At 44.2% G+C, this 17,360-nt stretch overlaps 1 protein-coding gene across 48 annotated transcripts in view; it reads left to right on the top strand.

The window, feature by feature from the left end:
* Positions 1 to 17,360, top strand: part of Nrxn3 (neurexin 3) — a 1,631,407-nt gene that overhangs the window by 62,972 nt on the left and 1,551,075 nt on the right. For all 48 annotated transcript variants that reach the window (XM_039111661.2, XM_063261446.1, XM_063261447.1 and 45 more), the window contains one exon: positions 7,422 to 8,793. In XM_039111661.2, coding sequence (XP_038967589.1) covers positions 8,085 to 8,793 — 709 coding nt within the window. In that variant the 5' untranslated portion in view covers positions 7,422 to 8,084. The remainder of the gene's footprint in view (positions 1 to 7,421; positions 8,794 to 17,360) is intronic.

The following is a 17,360-nucleotide window of genomic DNA, read 5'->3' on the forward strand; positions in this document are numbered from 1 at the left end:
CCCTCTGTAAGTCCCCAATCCTGCCTTCTTTAAAGACGAGGCTCCACAATGGCTCCCTACTTTCTCTGTGTGTATATACATGTACATACAGAGTATACATGTGGTGGAGTATGTGTGCATGTGTGTGCATGCAAATGTGTGCATGTAGAAGTCTGAGGATAACCTTGAGTAAAGTTCTTTAGGCATATTCCCCAACCCCAACCCCTTTGAGACAGTGTCTCTCACTGACCTGGAAATCACCTAGTAATCTAGGATGGCTTGTTGGCAAGCCCTAGAGATCCTCCTGCACTATGTTGAGATTTTGGTATGCAGTACATGCCTAGTACTTTTTTTAAAATTTTTTTTTTATTTTTTTTATTAACTTGAGTATTTCTTATATACATTTCGAGTGTTATTCCCTTTCCCGGTTTCCGGGCAAACATCCCCCTCCCCCCTCCCCTTCCTTATGGGTGTTCCCCTCCCACCCCTCCCCCCATTGCCGCCCTCCCCCCAACAGTCTAGTTCACTGGGGGTTCAGTCTTAGCAGGACCCAGGGCTTCCCCTTCCACTGGTGCTCTTACTAGGATATTCATTGCTACCTATGAGGTCAGAGTCCAGGGTCAGTCCATGTATAGTCATTAGGTAGTGGCTTAGTCCCTGGAAGCTCTGGTTGCTTGGCATTGTTGTACATATGGGGTCTCGAGCCCCTTCAAGCTCTTCCAGTTCTTTCTCTGATTCCTTCAACGGGGGACCTATTCTCAGTTCAGTGGTTTGCTGCTGGCATTCGCCTCTGTATTTGCTGTATTCTGGCTGTGTCTCTCAGGAGCGATCTACATCCGGCTCCTGTCGGTCTGCACTTCTTTGCATCATCCATCTTGTCTAATTGGGTGGCTGTATATGTATGGGCCACATGTGGGGCAGGCTCTGAATGCCTAGTACTTTTTATGTGGTTTCTGGGGATCAATCTCAGGACTTCCTTGTGCTACACTCTGCCCCTGCCCACAGGAGTGATTCTCTATATGGTCTGTGATATTGGAATACATTTAAAAGAAGCCCACCTGTCTTGAATACTGTCCCTGAGCAGGCCAAGTGGAACCATACTGAAACAGGAGCCCTGAGGAAAACATTAATCACAATAGAAGCTTTCAACAGTGGTTGGATTTCTATTTGTGCTGGTTACTGTGGACTTGAACTTAAGTGTGCACTCCGTTATCATCTTGATGATACATGTCAAGCATTAAGACACAGAGAAGCTGTGGGCGTGTATGTGTGTGTGTGTGTGTGTGTGTGTGTGTGTGTGTGAGAGAGAGAGAGAGAGAGAGAGAGAGAGAGAGAGAGAGAGAGAGAGAGAGAGAATGGGAGATTGAGTCTATCTCATTCATGAATTCTTGTTTACTACATAGCTAGGAAATACATGTTCTGTTCTTGGGTCTTGGTTATGTTGGAGGATCAAGTTATATACCTTTCTCTTTATTACCATGAGAATTGTTTGACTAGACATAGGCTGTAGTGTAAGCCTACCACGATCTCGTGGTATCCACAAAGCTTCATCCATATACTCTCAGTGCCAGCTCAGAGAACAGAGGGTTCTCTTCCATTTCATCCAAGCACTTGATGAAAATGAGCGATGGGCATGGCCTGCTCTTCTCTGCCTGCCTCTCAAGTGGGTCCCACTTTCTTAACTTTCTGCTCTTTAACCAGTGGCAAGTCTTAATTACTATACCTCATTTTCCTCATACTGTGAGAAACTTGTCTAGAAGATTGGTTAGGGCCCACAAATTATTCTGGTTTATCTCTTCTGTAATAGATTAGTATTCCTGACAAGAATAGAAGTTAGTTCAATATTAATTTATTTTTATTTATGTGTTCGTGTCTGTGTGAGTGTAAGCCACAGGTGCCTGAGGAGGCCAGCAGAGGGTGTCAGATCTCCTGGAGCTGGAGTTACAGGACATTGAGAATCATCCAAATTGGGTGCTAGGAACCTAACCTAGGTCCTCTGGAAGAGCAGGAAGTGTGCCTATGCCTAGCCATCTCTCCAGTCCCTACTTCTCATTTTCAGTGGAAATTATTTTTAAAGTAAAAAAGGATATGAATGTTGAAAATTAAAGGAAAAGTTTCTTTTCTCTTTCTCTCTGTCTGTCATCCTTTCCCAGAATGAACACATTCTCTTTTTGTAAGTTCTTTTGATGAACTGGAGTGGAGAGCTTCAGGGACTCTTGTCCCCTTCCTGACCTGAAGGGGAAGCATAGACACCTCTAAAATGGGGTAACTTGGTGTGTGTGTCTAGAAGTGGTTCAGCATACTCCAGTGGAAAACACAGCCATAGAAGGCAAAGTTATTTTCTTAGACATGAGAAATTGTGAAAGGGAGCAACAACATATGAAAAGACTAGGAAAGATGGGGATGTTGCAAAGCCTAGTAGATGGAGGTTGGTTCTTCTTTTCTGAGATGAGAGATTGGCTTTACTGTGGGAAGTGTGAGTAAGGGGTTCTAGTTTACCAACACAAAAGCAGCAATAGTTTTCCTTAAAACCATCTCCAGACACACATGAACACACACACACACACACACACACACACACACACACACACAAACACCCTTCCCAAACAAACATCTAGGTGTCATAGGAAAGTAGATAGATATATAGTACATGCGAGGCAGTATTTTATGTGTTCTTAATTGAAATATACAGACACAAGGGAACATAAATGTATACACAGATAGAAGGTAATGCTCAGTTTATGAGTTTGCAAACACTGAACACCTTGAAGCATCACTGAGATTCTGAAATTAATTCTATTACCTCTTCTGCTCTCTTCTTCTTTGTAACCACCAATCTGATGATCAACAGTATTGCATACTTTTTTGTCTCTTTTCTATTTTATATAAATGAAACATATACAGTACATTCCCTTCCATCCATGCCTTATACTTGTTTCAATATTCTGTTTGTAAGAGTCATCCATGTTGTATCTAGAAATGAAGACTAGTCACTTTCAAATTTGGACATTACTTTGTGTGAATAGATTAAAATTTATGTGTAGTCTGTGCTGCAGATAGACTTTGGTGATCTACTATGGAGAATAAGGCTATGACCATTCTTGGATGTCTTTGGACATATAAGCATTTCTGTTGGTATCTACTTAGCAGGGGAATTATGAAATTATGAAGATCTAAATAACATTCAGCTTTATTAGATATGTCATCACAGTTTTAAAAGTTGTGTCTATATACAGTTTTACAATTGATAGAGTTCAAAATTACAATATTGGGTAAGTACTATCAATCCTTTCCTTCTTTTGGATGCACAAAGACTCAAAGGAGTTGCCCAATGTTAAGTACCTATAATAATAGGAGTCTGGATTTAGATACAGCTCTGCCTGATTCAAATGCCCATGTTCTGCATTATTCTCTACACCACTTTCATATCTTAGAAGAATCTGCCTTGCCCTCTCTTTGCCTGCAGCAGGACCTTATTTATGTATTAAAGTAGGCATAGTGTTGGTAGTGAGTGGGTAGGTGGGTGGGTTGTAACTTAGTTGAAGGAGTATATTTCTGAGACTATTCATAAAAACCTCCATCTATCTTTAAAGTGGGAGAAGCACTGTGTCTTATGCCTTTGCTCAAGATAATGGGTGATGGGCATCCAGAGCTTTGTTGCTGGGAGAGGGCAGCATGTGAGTCTCAAACCACAGAGAGTTCCTTCAGATATGGATGAGGCAGTGTGAGATGGGAGTTTTTGTCAACTTACCAAGGATAGAACTTTTGATAGCCCAGCGTTACTAGAATAGTATTTGTCAGGATGCTTTGTCTTGCCTCAACTCAAATTTGTTTAAATAAAAAACAAGTTTAGCTTATGTACAGTTCTAGAACTCTCTGCTCGCCAGACCTCATTAGATGTAGATTTCAAAAGAATGAATGCCATTTGAAATATGTCTTTCTACTTGTCTTGGCTCTTTATTCAGAAACAATTATCTTTAATAGTGAGAGAGGTATTTGTCACCAAGTATTGACTTTGAGAGTTTAATAACATGGCAAAAAAGAGTAAGAGGGTCATGTTCCCAATAATTTCAATTAAAGTTCTAGCATTAATTCTAATTTGACTAGGTTTGATGGCATACTTATCTCTAAATCATTTGCTGTGATCAAGAGGCTAGAATACCCTAATGGGCCATCCTGTGTCATGTGATCTGAGAGTCACTTGAATCTCATTTTCATGATACAGACTAGGACTTCTACCTATGGGATGAAAGGTGTAGTGAGGGGGATCAAAGGACCATAAACCCTTAGAGTCTGGTGAGCAGTCCAAGAAATGAAACAGTTAAGAAGGTTCTAGACTCTAGAGGAAAGATCGAAAACCCCACCTGGGCATTGTAGTTATGAGTAGAGGATGGCTGTCATCATGCTATCCCAACCATTCTAGTTTTAGATACTGTCTTCTCTCTTGAGTTTGTTTCAAGGTCAATGAAACCTCCATGGCCATTGAAAAAAGAAAGGAGTGGGTGGGGAGGGCAAATGGCAGTCAGATGTTCTGAACCATCGCTGTGGCAAATAGCCCACATGTCAGAGTTGTGTGAGGTCTCCCTTGTATCCTAAGCAGCCAGAATATGAGACATTTGCAAAGATGTTCACCCAACATAAAAAACGGTGCTGTTCGATAATTATGTAAATTAGCTGGCAATTAGATAATGTCACTCACTTTCCCTCTCTAGCTTGGTTCCCACACAACAGATAAGTGTTTGGAACTTCAATACCATCCTCATCCTTCCTTCTGGGTTCTGAAGCCAACCACCTGATCCCCAACTGCCTGTGATGACCTGGAACTCAGGAATGGATGGCCATTGGCTGACTGGGTCATAAAGATTTTTTGTTCTCCTTTGTTCAATTTCTTGAGCTTGTCATTCTCTACTAGATGACTGGAGAAAGCTATAGTACAGTTGCTAGCAGCAGTTGGGTGGGGGCCTTGAGTACTTAATATAACGTCATATATAGCTTTTGGTCAGTTGAACAAATTCCCAAAGGTCATAGGAATGTTTCCAGCTCAAGAAACAAGCTTGAGGAGAGAATGTGGCTAGTCAATATCGTGTTGAGCCTTGACAAACTGGTTCTAATGATACCATTCCTACATGAGGTCTGTCTGGCACCTCTGGGATTAAAAGCTTGGCTCCTCTCATTCAGACCCTTTGATCCCTTCTGATGTACAGTGTAGGGATGTTGGTATTGGCAATGCTAATCTGACTGAGGAGGAAGGACAAGAATCTGAAGGTGGATTCCATCTGCATGGATTACTGTGGTTACTGTAAAGCAAGATGGGTAAATTCCCACTATCCACTCTCATAGGTGGACGCCTGGGCAGTGAGGTTCTTCATTCATTCACAGGGTTCCACAGTTCGTCAGGTATTGTTTTGCCCTCTAGGACCCCTTGGGGCTGGCATCTTGAAAACTTGAACCCATACCTTGCACTGTTGTCCTTGTATACAGTGGGGCTATGTAGAGGCTTCAGCATGGAATAGAAGTCAAAGGACTTTATAGTGGGTCTTAAATTCTGTTTATGGTTCAGTCTTTGAATAGACATTTCATGGTTTCTGTTACATGACAATGTCCTGTGGTAGGCACTGTAGTGAAGAAGTTGCTTTCCTCAGTCCCCAGAGCATCTGGTTCCAGTACCTGACTTATTTCTGTGATTTACTGTCTCCAAAATCAACTTGTCCTTAACCAGTTTGTGATGCCCTTGGACATATGCTATGCTGAGCTGATATGGTAGTGCCCAGGATGAGCTAGAATTATGTAGACTAGAGTTTCCCTTCTCTTGGAGAATGCTTGTCAAGTCTCCTGCCATTACGTCCTATTATTCTGGACTCTTCTTCCTGGATGTTTACAAGCCTAAATTGCATCTTGTCTGTGACAAGATGTTGCTGGTAGTGTTGACATGAGTATAGTTGACTTTCTTTTTACCAAAGCAGCACTAACCAACACACACACACACACACACACACACACACACACACACACACACACACACACACACACCACACTTACTAGCCAGCATCAGTATATTTCTATGTCCACATTGGGTATCCCTTGAGTCTATGGGGTGTTCCTATACACGCTCCAGGAAATAATTTTGGGTAAAACACTTTCATAGAACCAAGACTTTTCTGATGATAGATTTGACCAGGCTGTTGTGGATATAGACTGATTGTTCATGCAGAACAGGGATTTATCCCTGATTAAAGGAATAGCATCTTTTCTTTTCAAAGAACAGAATGAGCTAGCTTTTGCTGATGTTTTCATTGCAACTAAAGTTAGCATCAGTGCTCTGAGGAGACCACTGAGGATCGCTGTGAATTGCCAACTGTGACAAGGAGTAAGAAGCAAATTGCACAGCCCTTGGAAATTATGCCAACTGCTTCATCGGAACAGAGAACTCAGCAGCTTGGTTAGGTAGATCAGCAACTCCCTTCAGGAACCAGGTCCTAAGCTCAATGGATGTTGCTGCCTTTCTAGTCAGAATCAAATGCACTTGATTCACTCTGTGTCTGACAATTAGCTATTCATAACTTTTGAATATTGTGCACATATACATTGCCCTCACCAGACACATACACACACACACACACACACACACACACACACACACACACACGCGCGCGCGCACACACACACCTACCTCATGTAGCACCTGTTCCTTTTCATTTTAGAGATAAGAACAAAACCAACCTAGTATATGTTGATCGCCTATGAGGTACAAAACTTATGCTAGGGTCATACCACACTAATCTCACCTCTTTTTGCCTCAATCTTGGAAAGAGGCCATTATTTCATCCATTTTTCAAATTATTAAGTAGAAATGCAAACAGGCTTAGAATATAATTTTAAGTTTAATGGACAGGAATTAGAATCCAAACTCAGCCTTTCAAGTATTTTTAACCTTAAAGTTTGTATTTTAAAGAAGGTATCCCTAATATTTGGTTAGAGACTGTGTCCTTTTTGCCTAGTAATGTACTTTCCCTGAAAAAAAAATATATGTTTCTAAAATTTAAGGAACTGGGCCTCTTATACTTAAGTAATGGATGGTAAAGTTGAAAAAGAAAAAAATGATTTCAATAGATAAATAAGCAAATATCTACATGGGTGTTTGCATGTTTTTACGTGTTAATGTTTCAAGTCTGGCTGTTTCCAAAAATGTGCTGACATAGCGTTGAGGACATTCTACAACGTTTGCATTGGAAAAATTTGGAAAAATTAACTGTGTACTAGGAGCTGGACTTGGGGTTTTTCCCTGGCACAGGAGAACTGGGTCCCTGTCCTGTGTGAAGTAGCATTGAGAGAAACATCTAGAACAGTTTGGGGATATCAGCACTCCATCCATCTTTGTGCCAGAGGGTGTAATAGTTGGTGCTTAGCCCTGATCTTCATCTCTTCTCTTTCTTCCCCAACAGGTCTTTTCTGTGGCGTCCTGGGAGCTCTGTTATGGGCAGCACTGCCTCTGGCCAGCACCATGAAGCCTGAATCAGCTTCCGCTCCGCTCTGGGCCTCACTCCACCTGAGTACTCAGTTGCTTGCGGTTCCCCTTCCCAGGGTCTGCTGCTGGTAGACAGTCAAACCTCAGCACTGGTCCTTGGTTTGGGCTACCTTTCACCTGGCTCACTTCCCTCTTACGGCACCCTGAGCTCCAGCCCGGTCCTTGGTTTCCCTGGCTAGGACATATTTGCTGGGAGGAAGACATTGCTGAAGGTTTATTCCCATCCTGGGCTACTTCTCCTTGAATCAAGGCCTCCGGATCCACATGGATAGCTGAGATCTTTTCTTGGAGAAAGATACTTCCTCCTTGCCTCATCCCTGGTTTGCCTCACCCGACCGACATTCTCTGTCTGTTTCTTCTGCCTCTTTATTGGATTTCTTGCCTGTGTGCCTATCTAGGGCCGTGTTGTTCTTTTTCCTCCTTCCCCTTTCCTCCTAGCATTCCCGTGTGTGTTCTTCTTGTCTTTTCTTGTACCACTCTGTTTTCTTTCCTTTCCCTCACCAACGCCTATCCCCTAACTCCCGCCCCAGGGCTGTTCCCTGGCCTGCCTGTTCCTCTCTGCTCCGACCCAGCAGCCAACATGAGCTTTACCCTCCACTCAGTTTTCTTCACCCTGAAGGTGAGCATCTTTCTGGGCTCCCTGGTGGGGCTCTGCCTGGGTCTGGAGTTCATGGGCCTCCCTAACCAGTGGGCCCGCTATCTACGCTGGGATGCTAGCACGCGCAGTGACCTGAGCTTCCAGTTCAAGACCAATGTTTCCACTGGGCTGCTCCTGTATTTGGATGATGGTGGTGTCTGTGACTTCCTCTGCCTCTCCCTGGTGGATGGCCGTGTTCAGCTCCGCTTTAGCATGGACTGCGCCGAGACCACTGTGTTGTCCAACAAGCAGGTGAACGACAGCAGTTGGCACTTCCTCATGGTGAGCCGTGACCGTGTGCGCACTGGGCTGGTGATTGATGGTGAGGGCCAGTCTGGTGAGCTACGGCCCCAGCGGCCCTACATGGATGTGGTCAGTGATTTGTTCCTCGGTGGCGTCCCCGCTGACATTCGACCTTCTGCCCTGACCCTTGATGGAGTACAGAACATGCCTGGCTTTAAGGGATTAATGCTGGATCTCAAGTATGGCAACTCGGAACCTCGGCTTCTCGGGAGCCAGAGTGTCCAGTTAGAAGCAGAGGGACCCTGTGGCGAGCGTCCCTGTGAAAATGGTGGGATCTGCTTCCTCTTGGATGGTCATCCCACCTGTGACTGTTCTACCACTGGCTATGGCGGCACACTCTGCTCAGAAGGTAAGACCACCCTCCCTCACCTGTATGTAGACACTTCTGGATTAGGCGAAGGTAGGAGGGATGGCTAGATATCAGAACTATGTACTAGCACAGCTTCGGCTGTATGGTAGATAATTGGGTCTCCTTCTCCAAAGAGGTGGTGGAAACTCATCTCCTTGCTCTCAATGGAAATAAAAGACCAGATCTCAGTTGGAAGAGAATACAGACTACTCAACCATTCACTCTGACTCAACTCAAAGGGCTAGATGGCTCAGACTGCTGAGTCTGTGCACAGCTCAGCAGGATTAGCACAGAGTGGGAAATAAGAGAGTCATTGGCAAGGTGACTATCTCTGCCCCTCCTGGCTCTTGGAGACTTGGAACACTGTGGGTGGATGAGAAAGTTCCACATCACATCTTCCTCATTACCTTAGCCCAAGCTTCACCCATGCATAGCATGGAGGAGGATGGACTGTCAGCTCTGCACATGGTCCTGTTACAATTAAATCTTGTTATTCCATCCCTTAGGCTATGAGAGGCATCTAGAAGGTAACCACAGAATCCTTTTGAGAGCCTTCTGTCATTGTTCTAGCAATGAGGATATTCCATGAGGGCCCACTTTAAATATGGTTTCCTTTCTTGATTGTTTCATTTGCTGAGGTATGTGTGAATAGATAAAGGGTTGGACTAGAGCCCTGTCCAGTGGAGTTCCCCAAACTACCCTAGACAACTGCACATATCTACCTATAGCTTGAGACAGGTTAAGGGATGAAGAGAGGGAGGGAAGAGAGAAGGGAGAAAGGTAGTAAAGGAGGGGGAGAGAGAGATAGAGAGAGAGAGGGAGAGGGAGAGGGAGGGAGGAAGAGAAGGAGTAGGAAAAGGAGGAGTAGGAAAAGGAGGAGGAGGAAAAGGAGGAGGAGGAGGAGGAGGAAGAGGAGGAAGAAGAAGAAGAAGAAGAAGAAGAAGAAGAAGAAGAAGAAGAAGAAGAAGAAGAAGAAGAAGAAGAAGAAAAAGAAGAAGAAAGAGGAGGGAAAGGAGGGAGAGGAGGGAGATGGAGAGAAAGTTTACCTGCATAGAACTTAAGCTGTCCTCACCTTGCACACTAAGTTCCTAACTTCTGTTTGGTATTAGATCTGAGGAAGTACTTTTATATGACAAATATAAATAAGGTTTAAATTCCTGGCCCTCTGCACTCACTTTGGGCTTTGATTTGGGGAGGAGAAATCACTGAGCTGATTAAGTGTATGGGAGCGGGGTTGGGGATTTAGCTCAGTGGTAGAGCGCTTGCCTAGCAAGGGCAAGGCCCTGGGTTCGGTCCCCAGCTCCGAAAAAAAGAAAAAAGGAAAAAAGGAAAAAAAAAACTGTATGGGAGCCAATGAGGGCAGGTGTGCATCAGAGGCTGTGAGATACACACATGTGTATCTTGGGAGGGTATGGATGATGTGAATGGGTTACATCATGATTCCTCTTGACATGTTTTGCATTGCTAACCATATAGGCCGCTTCATGGAAGTGCTGGTGTTCTATAAGGAAGAGCAGTGACTCTCATCCCCAGCTGAGCATTAAGATCACCTTAGGGGAACTGAGAAACTTTCCAGCCGTACCCAGGCTTATTACATCCACATCTCCAGGGGTGGGATCTCATCAGCTCTCTATTTTTAAAGCTTCTCATATGATCCCAGTGCAGTATCAAGGTGAAGAACCACCAAGACAGGGACAAAGAAGTCAGAGTGATGTTGGAAATCAGGCTCCCTTCCTGGGGATCTTAGTCTCATTAATAAAAGAATTTAAGAATGAACTCAAAAAAAAAACTTGTGGAAAACTTTATTAGATTAAGACAAGCAAGTAAGCAAGCAAGCAAATAGCAAGCAAGCTGTAATCCCAGAAGAAGAGTTGTAATCGCAGTGGAAGGAAGAAAGGAAGCCTTACCAATTGAAGTAATCTGGCATAGTGGCCAAGTGCATAGTGAAGAAGCAGCCACACGGTTGGAAGGTGAGTTTTAGAGAAAGAATAAAGACCCCCAAAGCACCAGAAAAAGCACACTTAGGCTATGACTAGGATCTGAAATACAAAGACAAAAGAGAAGAAAGGGAAGACTCAGAAAGGTGCATGGACTCAGTCAGCCAAAGCTCACGCAGTTCCTAGGGGTGGGACTTTGAGGAAGGAAGATGATTCTTATGAAAGAAATAACTATCCCACTAATCTCTTTAAAGAAGCTTAAGGTGAACCTGCTTTCCAAGGGATGTCCTGCCTACCTGATGGGCGGTCTCTTTGCATGCCCAACTGGAATGTTAGTTCTCCACCCTGGCCAGATATTTCATTTTCATGACCAGGAGGAAATAGTTTTCCCTTTGATTCTGTGTCAAGAGGGTGGAACCAGGTAAATATCTTATTCCTCCTTCCTAGGATCTCCTCAGGTAAGGACCCTACTGCTTTAGGTTTTGTTTTTAGCGTGTTTGTGACTATTCTTAAAATATTTTGAGAATTGTCCATCCCTTATAAAGCAGGTTACACTTGCTATAAACTTTATGTACTAGGAGCTACATTAAAATATTTTTATGTCAAAACTAAGTTTATTTTTACAGGTGGAACATGTTGGAGATTGACATGTTGGGAACTGGGTTGGAGGCTCCATTTCACAATGTACATTGGGCTGATGTGGAAATGTTCTCCAGTTGTTCTGCTTCTGTTCCCTACCGGCTAGATTTTACATCTCGCTTTCTGTGGCTGGGTCAGGCACCTATGATGTCAAGAGATGCTGTGCACACATGGTGGTCCTTTAGGTCCATAGAAATATCCAGCCTGAGGTTCCCAGACTACTTCTCAAGATATCTAGAAAAGGGGTTCAACAGACTGTCCTCTGTAGATGACAATGTCATGTAGTGTTGAAGGTTGGACACCCTTGTTGGCTTTGATTCTTTCTCATTGAACTCATAGGGAAGAAAGTTGGTGGAGAAAGGACCAGAGAGGACTGAAACACACAAAGTCACGTCACTGGAATGCAGTTAAAATATTAAAAGGCTTCTTATAATCAGGTGCCTTTCGGAGCCTGGTTGACTCCAAAATGTTTTCCTAGAGACACGGCTGACATCACTTGCTTTCCCATTTGCCCAGAGGATCTCAGAACCTACAGTGAAAGCTGGCATTCTTCCTTTAGGGGACCAGGGTGTCTGCAAATGTGTTGTTAACTTGCGGATCTTTTTTGATTGTGTGTGTGTGTGTGTCTCTTTGTGTGTGTGTGTGTGTGTGTGTGTGTGTGTGTGTGTCTCCAAAAAACTTCATTTCCTCCAGGCAGGTTTGGATCAGCACTTTCAGCAGGAAGAATCAACACTGTATATGTGTGTATATTATATATATATATGTATATATATATATAATTTGTCTTTTCTCTATTTTTGTGTGTATGTGTTATTCAGTCCTCTGTGGAATTTCTTCAGAACAGATTGAATGCAGTTGATTTTTTAGTGCTTAAATGCAATATGTGTATTTTAATAATTCTCCTTTCTGAAAGGTTCAGATTTCTTCTCCTGAACTGTGAGAAGCTGTGCACATAGACTCTGTGATAAGTAACATCTGGCACATCTGGCTAGCCTGGAAAGAGAACGACCCAAAGGTTTTGGGTGAAAACCAATATTGGGGAGGTGATGGAATTTACTGTGGATGACTTGAAGCCTGCTGATCCTAGTAATTGCCATCATGTCTGGCCAATGACAAAATTACGCCGAAGAATATTACAAAATGTCTGTTGCCTCCACACATAGGTTGGAGAGTAAGGATGAACACTTACCTGTAAAATGTGAACGGGGAGAATCAGAGCTGTTTCTAAGTGTCAAGCAGATATTACACATCGTGATAAGGAGCCTAAACAAATGCATGCCATTTTCCTAAAGACAGTATGAAGTAGATAATGGACATGAAGTCACACCCTCTCCCCCATCCTATCACACACACCACAGAAGAGAAATCAGGGTACTTTCCCACAGTAGTGCGTCCTATGAATCAAGCACCCAATTGTCCCAGTTTGCTGCACTAACCCTTCCATTTGAATGCGTGAGGATCTGCTCGGTGCTTTACTAGTTCTGAGAGCAGGGGCACCCTGGTGGATTCCTGCAGCTTCCTATAGTACAGTTAGGGCCTGTTGGAGATATCCTAGCAGTCCAATCATCTGTAGCATGCCTGCAGTGTTACTGGTTTCTTGACCTCTCTGGCTCTACATGCCTCAATGGCTCTAAAATGTGCCTATACTAGAGCCCAGAAAGAATGCATAAATGCACCCATCTCTTTATATATTTTGGGGTATTCTGATTCCATCTGAGAAAAGTAGAAGACAACAGAGATAGTTGGTGTGGGAGACCTGAGCCACCCAAGGGTAAGGTAGTAGACACACTGTCTTCTCTCTTGGGTGAGGGATTGTGGGCTCTGGTGGCAGACTGACTTCTGGACTTGTAAAAACTTCAGTCCACGGGAGTCACAGCAAGCATCGTAGCACACGATATATGTAAAGAGAAGTTGTTTTAGGTTTTTACTTCTAGGTCTTAGGTTTATAAACAAGATGTTTTGATTCTCAACCAGTAACTGTCAATAAGGACAGAAGAAGGGCAGATAAAAGAGTTTTAAAATGATAAATGTGGTTTGGAACTTACTGAAGGCATCATGGCCCAGCACCTTTAATGGTCCATTTGTCTAGTTCAGTCCTATGATGGGAGCCTTGAAGCTGAGTGGCTAGAGAGTGAATAGGTGTCCCCAGCTTCCTCTAAGGACAAGTATACCCTTATAGGCTATGGAAAATTTGTTATTCCTTTGAAACGAGTTGAGTTAATTATTTTAAAGTATTCTTAGTTATGAAAGTACACACATTGAATTTCTCAGCAACCTTATAGTTGCGAAGCATCGATTCACTGCCAAGGCACATAAAACTTAGTCCCAGTTTCCCTGAAGATTTCATTTAACATGAAATCAGCCTGTCATAGGGAGGATGGGAAAAGGGAACAACGGAGAAGGTTTGAGCTGACCCCTTCTCCTGAACAAATCTCCCAAGATGAGGCTACACGATATCACATACCATTCGATTGAGTGGTAGTCAAGCTGGTTTGATTGAGGTCTTTGTATACCTTCCAGAAAGCAAATTTCAATGGCTTTTCTTTCTACTTAAAATTGTACCTCTCTCCTCCGAAGTCTCAGAAGCAGAGAGTGATATCCTACTCAGAGGAGACCGCTTATTCCTAAGCATTCTCCAAAGTTCTTTGTACAGTGTTATGCTACCAGGAGTGCCCCAGTTGGAACTTTATGTTGGAGTAAAACATGGTCATCTCCCGTTCTTTCCCTGAATGTACACTCTGTTGCGATTGTAACATGGCAATCCCTGTCAACTCTTAAGCCCTTGGAAGCCTGGGGATAAGAACACAGTGAACAATCAAAAGGTAGCTTCCCTCCCAAAGTTTCTCTGTGGTATAGAGAAGGAGGAACAGCAGAAAGATCTTACAATGAAGCCAAAGGAGCTCCCGAGCCCTGACTCCCCACCTAGTATTCAGACTTTCTGTGGGATCAGCCCCTGCTCTCTACTAGCCCAGCCCAGCCAGCCAGCCAGCCAACAAGGGCTGTCACTAAACGGAGCTTGAATAGGGGTCTGATTGCTCCTTTTTCCTGCTATCCTTCTGATTACCAAGTGAGATTTCCTGGGTATGCTGTATGCTAAATGGCAGAACAGCCGCCTGCCACTTGCTCCAATTATACCTCTTTTAACTGCTGAGGGAAGAACAATTTTTTCTAATCTCTCCCTCCCATAACATCCCTGCCTCCTCCCTTAAAGAAATAAGACCCCTTTCCTCGTTCTCCCTTCGCTGGACCGAGAGCAGCCTCCCCCACCCCCTTTGTGGAGACCGAACACCAGCTGCAAGCTGAAAAGGGGGCGGGAAGTTGGGAACGATTTGGACCACATTCAGCAAGGTTGAGGGTCAGGCAGGCATTGTGCCAGGAGCCTTGGAGTGGCACGTGAACTTGAATTTGCATTTAGTAATGAGATACCACAGGCCCAGCACTGAGGGCTAATTATTTTCAAGACCCCTATCTCCCTTTGCAGGCTGCCCTGGAAAAGAGGCTTTCTGGTTCCTCGGGGCAGCTGCCCATCAGCTGAGTTCCCCTCAGTCATTCATAAGGCAGAGAGATGGGGTGCAGGATGTGCTTGGGGGATGGGATGAGAATGTGCATATGCCCTCTGGCCACTGGGTTGCTCGCTGACTCGGTGGAGTAGGTCCATAGCAGTGTGCTTTGGGGTGTGGCTCTGCCTAGGTCAGTTGCTCTTTTGAGGACAAAGTAATAGAGGAGTTGTTATCACTATTGCCATTGTAGAACACTGCCACATGCCTGAAATTCTGGTGCATTCATTGTTATTGGCTCATCTAATCCTCACAGTCCTGGAAGGTCAAGGTGATGGACATCAGTTTTGCAGGTGAAGACACAGGGGCAGAAAGATTCCGAACTCAGACAAAATTTAGGATTGCGGCTAAGAGTGTGCTCTCCGGGATGAAAAATAGTCCTGACTGAAATCCACGTTTGTCCATTTACAGACTGTACACATTTGGATCAAGTTTGCAAAGCTTCCTCTTAATTAGCTATGATAAATAACAATAACTGGCCATACCTAACAACCACAGAGCATTTTCCCGACAGCCATGTGGCTGGAACTGCTTTGCATGTATGGAGTAGCTCCTGCAACTTTGAATGACTCTTGACCCACAACTATAATTCTACCATGTAGGTTAGGAGCTTGAGAGATGGGGGTGGAGTGATCTGTCTATGACTGTGCTGAAAAAAGGCCAATCTGGACTTGGTACCCAGACTCTCTGGCTTCAGAGCCTACCTTCTTTATCACATTCTGTTATGATCATAAGAAACCAGACCTCAGAGTTTCTGAGGGTGTTGGAGAGACAAAGTGTAGAAAGCTCTTTGCATAGTCTCTTGGCTTCCGGGCTCCTCCTGCAGTATGTAAGAACATTTGTGTATGGGTGCAGCTTTGCAGAAGTTTCAAGACATCCCTTTGAGCTTTGTCCGCCTTCACCATTTTCTTCTATCTCACTTTTAAACATGCTGAAGCAAAGGGAAGGGGACTTCCAGGGGCACACACACACACACACACACACACACACACACACACACACACATCAAATATTATTGCAGTGTTCCTGAAGTCCAAAAGCATGGGGTTGCTGACTGTGATTTTTCAGCTGGGCCTTATTCACAGCTCTTTGTATGCAGTCCCCAGACAGCCAAGTCAGTCAGAGAGCAGCTTCACCTTTGTGAATGGGTGAGGAGATGCAGACCCCCCAGGTGTCATTGAACTTGTTATGTATAGCAGGTGTGAGACCAAGCTTGAGCTTGGCCACTGCCTTCTCTTAAAATGGAGCACCCAGACCCCCAGCGTGACATTTTATTCCCACTCAGCTCCCCCCATTACCACAAATGGCCTGTGTCTCCATCCTGAAATGGAGCACTGCCTCCCTGGACGTCTAAGATAAGCAAAATGTCAAATTCTGGGTACAGGAGGTTATCAGCTGGGCCAGTCCCAGGAGCCTTGCTGATCCCAGCCAGGGACAACAAGAGCGAATATGAGAAGACGTGGAAATGGATGAAAAATGAGCGTTCGGTTCTCATCCTAAAAACCCCAATTTGCAGCAAAGTAACCGGAGATTGGACAGAACTATAGCAGCTGGAGGAGCATCGATGAAGGAGGACACTTTCTTCAGACTTAACCTTTTCGTTCCTAGGTACCAGGAGATGCCCATCACCCACTCAGGGCTGGTGAGAAATGGAGGTTCCTGGGTTGTTTTACTGGACTTCTGATTTCCTGCTGCCTTCTGTTTTCCTTCGCACACAACACAACTAAACTCCTTTATCTGTGTTTATTCTTCTCTTTTTCTTTGCATGTGTGTCAGAGGAGGGGCAGGATCACGGAGGTGGATATATGATGATGAAATTAAACCTTTCACTAAATCATAATTTGACTGAGCCCCTTACAAGGTACCAGACCTGATCTTACATTTGCAAACTCTTTTTTTGGGGGGGGGAGCTGGGGACCGAACCCAGGGCCTTGCGCTTACACAAACGTTTTTCTTAAGGACCTCCAGATATCATGGGCTTCAGGTAGCAAGCACCTCTCTGCACCCACCCTGGTGGAGAAGACTCGTTGCTGTCCGGTGATAGCAATGTCACACAGTGTGTGTGTGTGTGTGTGTGTGTGTGTGTGTGTGTGTGTGTGTGATTCCCTCCAACCAGTGACCACACTTTATCACAGACACGTGTGCCACTTTGCAACCACAAGAGTGGGAAATTTTATGGCTGGGGAGAGTGGGAGGAGGTAGGGTATGGAGGAATATACTTTGTAAAGCGGGTGGGGGAAGAAGTAACTTAGGGAAGAATTGTTTGCAAGTATTTGCTGCAGATTCAGAGGTACAAGGTAGTATTTAAATGGAAGGGTAACTGTAGTCATTCTCCTAGGCTTTTCTAGCTTAAATGGGATGTTTATTTGCTTAGCTCTCTGGGGTCTATGTTGCAGGTGACAGGCTGTGGCCAGCAAAGAAGGACAAAGAATGG

The sequence above is a fragment of the Rattus norvegicus genome, chromosome 6 (genome assembly GCF_036323735.1).
Source record: "Rattus norvegicus strain BN/NHsdMcwi chromosome 6, GRCr8, whole genome shotgun sequence".
Taxonomy (NCBI): domain Eukaryota; kingdom Metazoa; phylum Chordata; class Mammalia; order Rodentia; family Muridae; genus Rattus; species Rattus norvegicus.